The sequence below is a fragment of the Salmo trutta genome, chromosome 3, assembly GCF_901001165.1.
Source record: "Salmo trutta chromosome 3, fSalTru1.1, whole genome shotgun sequence".
NCBI lineage: Eukaryota > Metazoa > Chordata > Actinopteri > Salmoniformes > Salmonidae > Salmo > Salmo trutta.
Window position 1 is genome coordinate 65,746,252 of NC_042959.1, and position 11,427 is coordinate 65,757,678.

The 11,427-nt window shown below is 47.3% G+C and overlaps 1 protein-coding gene across 1 annotated transcript in view; it reads right to left on the reverse strand.

Annotated features, from left to right (window-relative positions):
* LOC115165824 (ETS domain-containing transcription factor ERF) overlaps positions 1-10,796 on the reverse strand; it is a 64,667-nt gene extending 53,871 nt beyond the window's left edge. The window contains exons 1-2 of the mRNA XM_029719238.1: positions 10,779-10,796; positions 10,366-10,651 (exon numbers count right to left, since the gene is read on the reverse strand). Coding sequence (XP_029575098.1) covers positions 10,366-10,651; positions 10,779-10,796 — 304 coding nt within the window. The remainder of the gene's footprint in view (positions 1-10,365; positions 10,652-10,778) is intronic.
* Positions 10,797-11,427: the final 631 nt, after the last annotated feature.

Here is an 11,427-nt window from a genome sequence, read left to right on the forward strand (position 1 = left end):
CATCTAACAATATGGGGCCACCACACCACAACACAGTACAGAATACCAGATCTCTCTATGCCTCCCGGCCCAGCTCAGCTCACCACCAGAGAGAACAACACATTGACAGAGAACAAGGTAGAGGGGGAAGAAAACAGAGAGAGACAGAGAAAGAGACAGAGAGAGAGTGAAAGAGATGTTAGAGGTGAACTTTCTCTCCAGTCAGTCAGTGGTAGTGGTAGGTAGTGTGCTGTGCTGGTTGGGTTGTTATGTAAGAGAGATGAGTGCATAGTGATTACCCATCTCCACTGACCACCCTGATAACAGAACAGGAAGCAAGCTCTACACTCACAGCAAACATCTGTCTGTCTGTGTGTGTCTCAGAAAATACACCAATTGATACCAGCAAATCAGGCAGCTACCTTTCACCAACAAACAAGTCAGAGGAACGAGAGAATTCTGAACCAACTCACAGTCCCACACACTTCTCTCCCCTCCTTGCCTGCAGCCACACACACACAGAGCAGAGAGAGACTGACACACACGAAGACATACACCCACACACCAGGGACACAACTGGTACACACACACACCCACGAGCAGACAGAACAAGACAACACCACGCACAGGGAGCCCACACACACCCACACACACCTGCAGTGGAACAGAAATCCACGCCACCAATGCTGTGACTCAATGGCTTGCCACAGTGCACTGTTGTTGCCAGCAACACAAAGCCTACACACACGCACACGCACACACACACACACACACACACACACACACACACACACACACACACACACACACACACACACACCACCGCCCCCTCTCTCCCAGCCAGAGCCCAGACACAAAGAGACACACACCATCTAACTCCAACTATATCCTGCCTGTTTGGCCCTGTCCGGGGGTATCATCGGATGGGGCCACAGTGTCTTCTGATCCCTCCTGTCTCAGCCTTCAGTATTTATGCTGCGGTAGTTTATGTGTCGGGGGGCTAGGGTCAGTCTGTTACATCTGGAGTATTTCTCTTGTCTTATCCGGTGTCCTGTGTGAATTAAAATATGCTCTCTCTAATTCTCTCTTTCTCTCTCTCGGAGGACCTGAGCCCTAGGACTATGCCTCAGGACTACCTGGCATGATGACTCCTTGCTGTCCCCAGTCCACCTGGCCATGCTGCTGCTCCAGTTTCAACTGTTCTGCCTGCGGCTATGGAACCCTGACCTGTTCACCGGACGTGCTTGTTGCACCCTCGACAACTACTATGATTATTATTATTTGACCATGCTGGTCATTTATGAACATTTTAACATCTTGACCATGTTCTGTTATAATATCCACCCGGCACAGCCAGAAGAGGACTGGCCACCCCTCATAGCCTGGTTCCTCTCTAGGTTTCTTCCTAGGTTTTTGGCCTTTCTAGGGAGTTTTTCCTAGGGAGTTTTTCCTAGCCACCGTGCTTCTTTCACATGCATTGCTTGCTGTTTGGGGTTTTAGGCTGGGTTTCTGTACAGCACTTTGAGATATCTGCTGATGTACGAAGGGCTATATAAATACATTTGATTTGAACTATACCACGGCCAGATTAGGTGAGCCAGGGGCTGCTCACACACACACACCATCTAACTCCAACTATACCACAGCCAGGTTAGGTGAGCCAGGGGCTGCTCACACACACACACCATCTAACTCCAACTATACCACAGCCAGGTTAGGTGAGCCAGGGGCTGCTCACACACACACACCATCTAACTCCAACTATACCACAGCCAGGTTAGGTGAGCCAGGGGCTGCTCACACACACACACCATCTAACTCCAACTATACCACGGCCAGATTAGGTGAGCCAGGGGCTGCTCACACACACACACCATCTAACTCCAACTATACCACAGCCAGGTTAGGTGAGCCAGGGGCTGCTCACACACACACACCATCTAACTCCAACTATACCACAGCCAGGTTAGGTGAGCCAGGGGCTGCTCACACACACACACCATCTAACTCCAACTATACCACGGCCAGATTAGGTGAGCCAGGGGCTGCTCACACACACACACCATCTAACTCCAACTATACCACAGCCAGGTTAGGTGAGCCAGGGGCTGCTCACACACACACACCATCTAACTCCAACTATACCACAGCCAGGTTAGGTGAGCCAGGGGCTGCTCACACACACACACACCATCTAACTCCAACTATACCACAGCCAGGTTAGGTGAGCCAGGGGCTGCTCACACACACACACCATCTAACTCCAACTATACCACAGCCAGGTTAGGTGAGCCAGGGGCTGCTCACACACACACACCATCTAACTCCAACTATACCACGGCCAGATTAGGTGAGCCAGGGGCTGCTCACACACACACACCATCTAACTCCAACTATACCACAGCCAGGTTAGGTGAGCCAGGGGCTGCTCACACACACACACCATCTAACTCCAACTATACCACAGCCAGGTTAGGTGAGCCAGGGGCTGCTCACACACACACCATCTAACTCCAACTATACCACGGCCAGATTAGGTGAGCCAGGGGCTGCTCACACACACACACCATCTAACTCCAACTATACCACAGCCAGGTTAGGTGAGCCAGGGGCTGCTCACACACACACACCATCTAACTCCAACTATACCACAGCCAGGTTAGGTGAGCCAGGGGCTGCTCACACACACACACCATCTAACTCCAACTATACCACAGCCAGGTTAGGTGAGCCAGGGGCTGCTCACACACACACACCATCTAACTCCAACTATACCACGGCCAGATTAGGTGAGCCAGGGGCTGCTCACACACACACACCATCTAACTCCAACTATACCACAGCCAGGTTAGGTGAGCCAGGGGCTGCTCACACACACACACCATCTAACTCCAACTATACCACAGCCAGGTTAGGTGAGCCAGGGGCTGCTCACACACACCATCTCAACACCTAGGCTAAGTCAGGTGACCTCACTAACGCCAGCGAGAACAGGCGGGAGAAAGTATGTGGAGCGAGAGTGTGTGTGTGACAGGAACACAATGGCCCCAGTGTGTGGACAGGCAGGTGCAGGGGGGGTTACTGTCCTGACTGCACTGCCCCCAGAGCTGCTACTGCTAGCACTCTCTTCTCTCTACATACATACATTACATATCCCTTACTCTCTATCCCTCCCTCTCTCATCCCTCCCTCCATCTCTCAATTCAATTTAAGGGCTTTATTGGCATGGGAAACATATGTTAACATTGCCAAAGCAAGTGAAGTAGATAATAAAACAAAGTAAAATAAACAATACAAATGAACAGTAAACATTACACTCACAGAAGTTCCAAAATAATAAAGACAATTCAAAAGTAATAAGGTTAAAGTTCAAAAGGAAAAATAAATAAGCATAAATATGGGTTGTATTTACAATGGTGTTTGTTCTTCACTGGTTGCCCTTTTCTTGTGGCAACAGGTCACAAATCTTGCTGCTGTGATGGCACACTGTGGTATTTCACCCAGTAGATATGGGAGTTTGTCAAAATTGGGTTTGTTTTCTAATTCTTTGTGGGTCTGTGTAATCTGAGGGAAATATGTGTCTCTAATATGGTCATACATTTGGCAGGAGGTGCAGCTCAGTGTCCACCTCATTTTGTGGACAGTGTGCACATAGCCTGTCTTCTCTTGAGAGCCAGGTCTGCCTATGGCGACCTTTCTCAATAGCAAGGCTATGCTCACTGAGTCTGTACATAGTCAAAGCTTTCCTTAAGTTTGGGTCAGTCGGTGGTCAGGTATTTTTTCCCTCCCTCCCTCCCTCCCTCCCTCCCTCTCTAGCCTAGTCCTCACTGTTCTCCCCATCATAATCCCAAATCATCCTAAAACAACAATCACTGTGTATGTGTGTGTATATTAGGGATGTACTGATTCACCGATACGTATCGGTCCACAATTCAAATGTTTAAGATATGACTGGGTCGGTCCCGGGACCCAAAACCAATCCAAACCTTAACAATCGCCGGTTCACATCTCCTATTACCTTCTTTCTACTTTCCGAATATACCTCAACTTGTGACAACTGTGTCCTCTCCTTCCGGGTCAAACTAATCATGTAACGGTGCTGACAGGCATTGATTTACAAGTCATTCTGCATGCCCGACCACCCTAGGGAATATCAGCAGCCTAGTCAAACTGTGCATGTTCCTGATGTGGCACATCTGGGCGGCACCTTCAGCATTCAAATGCTAAACTGGCATGTGTGATATTAGCCTTTATTAGCTGAATGAGAACCTGTCATTTGTTATGTTATTGCTGTCTATACTCTGTTGAAAATGGTGTTTTACTGGAATAAACCTGAGCTACCGAAGACAACTCATCATACCTGCTGAACAGGACTTACTCTGGATTGGATTTGTATTGTTCAGGTTCACCATCAGCAACAGTTTTGGTAGTTTTGCTTCTTTAAACAATCAGCGTAGTGTACATGGTCATTTTAGATAAACTGTGGAAAGATGATCATTTCATAACGAGGCAAACAACATGGCCAAGGCAGGAGGACAAAAGAAGCTCACTAAAAACATCCAAACGGTCAAAATCATATATCATATATATATATATATAATTTGTCAACAATAAATATTGATACATTACTAGCTCAAACACAAGTGCAACCATGACAAGTTCATTAGTGGGTGATGGTGATGTCAGAACCAAAAGTGGTAGTAGATGCCTAGTCCCTTTTGGGTCAGATCAGGTGACTACATAGTATACACCACGCACGCACACGTGCGCACACACACACACACTCGCACACACGCTCAGAGAGGCCCAGCTCAGAGAGGCCCAGCTCAGAGAGGCCCAGTTCAGAGAGGCCCAGCTCAGAGAGGCCCAGCTCAGAGAGGCCCAGTTCAGAGAGGCCCAGCTCAGACAGATCCAGCTCATGAACTCCATCTGCAGCAGATTTTAATTTGGAATGGAAAATGAATGTGTTTATATAACAAAATGTTAGTGCAAAGAATTATTTCCCATCATTCTTTAATCAAACTAAAACGTATTGTTACTGTATCGTATTGGAGCGCATGTATCTAGATACGTAACCAATTATCTTGAAAGAGAAAAATGCACATCCCTAGTGTGTGTGTGTGTGTGTGTCTGGGGTCTGTGTGTGTCGGCCCACCCGCGTGTTGTTGCGTAATCACAGAGCAGACTGATGCTAAAAATGGCCCTGGATAAAAGTATTGTGACCCAGAGCAGGGCACTCTCTCTGTGTGTCAGTGTATGTGTGTGTGTGTGTGTGTGTGTGTGTGTGTGTGTGTGTGTGTGTGTGTGTGTGTGTGTGTGTGTGTGTGTGTGTGTGTGTGTGTGTGTGTGTGTGTGTGTGTGTGTGTGTGTGTGTGTGTGTGTCAGTGGCCATTTGGGCAAGGAGCTTACAACTGATGTCACCCTATAACACCAGTCAGTGAGAGGGGAGGATGTAAACAGCAGAGAGCGAGGAAGAGGGGAAAGTGGGGAGAGATGGACGTTTTGAGGGAGGGAGGAAAGAGAGCAAGAGGAGGGGAGATGGAGAGAGGAGAAAGGAAGGTAGTGGGGCAATGTAAACATGAGGGAGAGATGGAGAGAGGAAGGTAGTGGGGCAATGTAAACATGAGGGAGAGATGGAGAGAGGAGAAAGGAAGGTAGTGGGGCAATGTAAACATGAGGGAGAGATGGAGAGAGGGGAATGGAAGGTAGTGGGGCAATGTAAACATGAGGGAGAGATGGAGAGAGGGGAATGGAAGGTAGTGGGGGCAATGTAAACATGAGGGAGAGATGGAGAGAGGGGAATGGAAGGTAGTGGGGCAATGTAAACATGAGGGAGAGATGGAGAGAGGGGAATGGAAGGTAGTGGGGCAATGTAAACATGAGGGAGAGATGGAGAGAGGGGAATGGAAGGTAGTGGGGCAATGTAAACATGAGGGAGAGATGGAGAGAGGGGAATGGAAGGTAGTGGGGCAATGTAAACATGAGGGAGAGATGGAGAGAGGAGAAAGGAAGGTAGTGGGGCAATGTAAACATGAGGGAGAGATGGAGAGAGGGAATGGAAGGTAGTGGGGCAATGTAAACATGAGGGAGAGATGGAGAGAGGGAATGGAAGGTAGTGGGGCAATGTAACATGAGGGAGAGATGGAGAGAGGGGAATGGAAGGTAGTGGGGCAATGTAAACATGAGGGAGAGATGGAGAGAGGGGAATGGAAGGTAGTGGGGCAATGTAAACATGAGGGAGAGATGGAGAGAGGGGAATGGAAGGTAGTGGGGCAATGTAAACATGAGGGAGAGATGGAGAGAGGGGAATGGAAGGTAGTGGGGCAATGTAAACATGAGGGAGAGATGGAGAGAGGGGAAAGGAAGGTAGGGGGGCAATGTAAACATGAGGGAGAGATGGAGAGAGGGGAATGGAAGGTAGTGGGGCAATGTAAACATGAGGGAGAGATGGAGAGAGGGGAATGGAAGGTAGTGGGGCAATGTAAACATGAGGGAGAGATGGAGAGAGGAGAAAGGAAGGTAGTGGGGCAATGTAAACATGAGGGAGAGATGGAGAGAGGGGAATGGAAGGTAGTGGGGCAATGTAAACATGAGGGAGAGATGGAGAGAGGGGAATGGAAGGTAGTGGGGCAATGTAAACATGAGGGAGAGATGGAGAGAGGGGAATGGAAGGTAGTGGGGCAATGTAAACATGAGGGAGAGATGGAGAGAGGGGAATGGAAGGTAGTGGGGCAATGTAAACATGAGGGAGAGATGGAGAGAGGGGAATGGAAGGTAGTGGGGCAATGTAAACATGAGGGAGAGATGGAGAGAGGGGAATGGAAGGTAGTGGGGCAATGTAAACATGAGGGAGAGATGGAGAGAGGGGAATGGAAGGTAGTGGGGCAATGTAAACATGAGGGAGAGATGGAGAGAGGGGAATGGAAGGTAGTGGGGCAATGTAAACATGAGGGAGAGATGGAGAGAGGGGAATGGAAGGTAGTGGGGCAATGTAAACATGAGGGAGAGATGGAGAGAGGGGAATGGAAGGTAGTGGGGCAATGTAAACATGAGGGAGAGATGGAGAGAGGAGAAAGGAAGGTAGTGGGGCAATGTAAACATGAGGGAGAGATGGAGAGAGGGGAATGGAAGGTAGTGGGGCAATGTAAACATGAGGGAGAGATGGAGAGAGGGGAATGGAAGGTAGTGGGGCAATGTAAACATGAGGGAGAGATGGAGAGAGGAGAAAGGAAGGTAGTGGGGCAATGTAAACATGAGGGAGAGATGGAGAGAGGGGAATGGAAGGTAGTGGGGCAATGTAAACATGAGGGAGAGATGGAGAGAGGGGAATGGAAGGTAGTGGGGCAATGTAAACATGAGGGAGAGATGGAGAGAGGGGAATGGAAGGTAGTGGGGCAATGTAAACATGAGGGAGAGATGGAGAGAGGAGAATGGAAGGTAGTGGGGCAATGTAAACATGAGGGAGAGATGGAGAGAGGGGAATGGAAGGTAGTGAGAAGAAGAAGAGGCGTATGGAAGGCTGGAGTGAACACTGTCAGAGAAGAAAACGTGGAGAGAGGGATGGAGAAACAGATGAGGGTTTCCCAACAACAGGTCAGGACCTATTCCTTTTGGGACACACCTAAACACAAGATTAAACCCAAACACACTGCTCTGGTTTATTGGGCGAATCACAATATATTTCAAATCAGCTTTGAGCATTTGGCAGTATGAAGCTGTATGAAGCTGTATGAAGCTGTATGAAGCTGTATGAAGCTGTATTGGGCATTGCGTCGTCCTGAACCTTCTTTCAGCATTCTAGTTCCAGCCTACCTTCCACTGATCAGACCTCAGCGGCCCAGTGAATGGTTGAGACCAGCACATCACATTAAATATCAATGGCTTTACATGGCTAACAGCTCTAGAGGCTGTTCATCTGACAGAGAGAAAAGACAATATGACAGGCTGGACAGCTTACGGACAGGGAAAAGAGAGAGAGAAGTAAAGAGAGGGATGGAGAGATGTGAGAAGTAAAGGATACAGGCTAGCCAGTATACTGAAGACAGGAAAAGAGAGAGAGAAGTAAAGAGAGGGATGGAGAGATGTGAGAAGTAAAGGATACAGGCTAGCCAGTATACTGAAGACAGGAAAAGAGAGAGAGAAGTAAAGAGAGGGATGGAGAGATGTGAGAAGTAAAGGATACAGGCTAGCCAGTATACTGAAGACAGGAAAAGAGAGAGAGAAGTAAAGAGAGGGATGGAGAGATGTGAGAAGTAAAGGATACAGGCTAGCCAGTATACTGAAGACAGGAAAAGAGAGAGAGAAGTAAAGAGAGGGATGGAGAGATGTGAGAAGTAAAGGATACAGGCTAGCCAGTATACTGAAGACAGGAAAAGAGAGAGAGAAGTAAAGAGAGGGATGGAGAGATGTGAGAAGTAAAGGATACAGGCTAGCCAGTATACTGAAGACAGGAAAAGAGAGAGAGAAGTAAAGAGAGGGATGGAGAGATGTGAGAAGTAAAGGATACAGGCTAGCCAGTATACTGAAGACAGGAAAAGAGAGAGAGAAGTAAAGAGAGGGATGGAGAGATGTGAGAAGTAAAGGATACAGGCTAGCCAGTATACTGAAGACAGGAAAAGAGAGAGAGAAGTAAAGAGAGGGATGGAGAGATGTGAGAAGTAAAGGATACAGGCTAGCCAGTATACTGAAGACAGGAAAAGAGAGAGAGAAGTAAAGAGAGGGATGGAGAGATGTGAGAAGTAAAGGATACAGGCTAGCCAGTATACTGAAGACAGGAAAGAGAGAGAGAAGTAAAGAGAGGGATGGAGAGATGTGAGAAGTAAAGGATACAGGCTAGCCAGTATACTGAAGACAGGAAAAGAGAGAGAGAAGTAAAGAGAGGGATGGAGAGATGTGAGAAGTAAAGGATACAGGCTAGCCAGTATACTGAAGACAGGAAAAGAGAGAGAGAAGTAAAGAGAGGGATGGAGAGATGTGAGAAGTAAAGGATACAGGCTAGCCAGTATACTGAAGACAGGAAAAGAGAGAGAGAAGTAAAGAGAGGGATGGAGAGATGTGAGAAGTAAAGGATACAGGCTAGCCAGTATACTGAAGACAGGAAAAGAGAGAGAGAAGTAAAGAGAGGGATGGAGAGATGTGAGAAGTAAAGGATACAGGCTAGCCAGTATACTGAAGACAGGAAAAGAGAGAGAGAAGTAAAGAGAGGGATGGAGAGATGTGAGAAGTAAAGGATACAGGCTAGCCAGTATACTGAAGACAGGAAAAGAGAGAGAGAAGTAAAGAGAGGGATGGAGAGATGTGAGAAGTAAAGGATACAGGCTAGCCAGTATACTGAAGACAGGAAAAGAGAGAGAGAAGTAAAGAGAGGGATGGAGAGATGTGAGAAGTAAAGGATACAGGCTAGCCAGTATACTGAAGACAGGAAAAGAGAGAGAGAAGTAAAGAGAGGGATGGAGAGATGTGAGAAGTAAAGGATACAGGCTAGCCAGTATACTGAAGACAGGAAAAGAGAGCGACAAACAGTTGAGAGAGAGAGTGAGGAAGCGAGAGAGAGTGAGGAAGCGAGAGAGAGTGAGCGTGTATGATGCTGTACAGCACTGATGGTAAAGCCTGCCATTAAACTTTAATCACTCTGCTTTCCTATAAATACCTTTCCAATGATCTATGCATTATTCAATCCCTCTCAGGCCAACACACATCACACACACCTGGGAGGAGACATAAACAGAGTTCAGAGAAATGACTGCATATAAACATTTCAGGAAGATGACTAACTAAAAATAGATTAACTGCAAAGAGCTACCCATGAAAACCTGTACGAGACTACCTATCCAGGATGAACGTGTGTGTGTGTGTGTGTGTGTGTGTGTGTGTGTGTCCTGCATGGTGTGGCGCCCCTAATCCGAGTTGATACAGATCAGACAGACAAACACCAGTAAACTACAGGTTGTTTCCACACAGTGATGCTAACCACACAGTAATGCTAACCACACAGCTAACCACACAGTGATGCTAACCACACAGTAATGCTAACCACACAGCTAACCACACAGTGATGCTAACCACACAGTAATGCTAACCACACAGTGATGCTAACCACACAGTGATGCTAACCACACAGTGATGCTAACCACACAGTGATGCTAACCACACAGTGATGCTAACCACACAGTGATGCTAACCACACAGTAATGCTAACAACACAGTGATGCTAACCACACAGTGATGCTAACAACACAGTAATGCTAACAACACAGTAATGCTAACCACACAGTGATGCTAACAACACAGTAATGCTAACCACACAGTGATGCTAACCACACAGTAATGCTAACAACACAGTAATGTCAACCACACAGTGATGCTAACCACACAGTAATTCAGCACCTGTGTCCTTACAGCAACACAAGCCCAACAACAGGTCTGCACTGCTCCGTCTGACACACGCCAGCTGAAAGGAATGGGGGAGAGAGTGAGAGTGAGGGGAGAAAAAAGCAAGAAAAATGGATGGAGCGAAAGGAGAAGGGGACCGGGAGAGTTGCAGTGAAAAAAGAGGGGCAGATGAAGGGGAGGGAGAGAGAGGTAATGGAAGAGGATCTGCCACTGGGGTATTCCACCATGGGATGGGTGACAGAGAGGTGGAGGAGACGAGAGGATGGAGGGGCCAGTTAATCTATGTTTTAAAAGGTTTCACTCCTCAGAGACCTTCACACACACCAAGTCTCTCCTACACCAACGACCCCATGCACTCTCACTGAAACACACACATTCTATCCATTACTTTAATCAATAGAACAGACCAAGGCCAGAGCAGCCATGGTGATGTTTTCATCCAAAATAACATGCTAGCTAAGTAGCTATGATTTCAGACAGAAACCAGGGATTCACTGTGTGTGTGTGTGATTCTGGTGTACAAAGGACAGTGCTTAGGTCAGCCACAGGCCAGCCACAAGGAGCAAATTAGATCAACCAATCACAGCTGATAAAAGACAGAGGATGTCCTCTTTCCACTTACACACACACACACACACACACACACACACACACACACACACACACACACACACACACACACACACACACACACTAGACTACTGATAGCATGGTGATATTTAAACAGACAGACAGGTGTTCACCTTCACACACATTAACACTGAAAGAATACAAGCTGGTTTAATGCTGACTACAGTAGATTATCATTCTCTACATGGGGCTGGTTTGATCCCTTCATACATGTGTTGTTTTGTGAGAGCACTCTGAGCTGAACCCCCCACGGGCTCTCTCTCACACACATACTTTTCACAGAGCTTTCATACTAAAGGCCCTACCTAGTAATACACACACACACACACACTTTTATGAGGGAAACCACATGCTTACTTGAGATAAATTGGCTCAAAGTTCAAAATGAACAATGACGCAGGTACATAGAGGACGGGACAGGTCTAC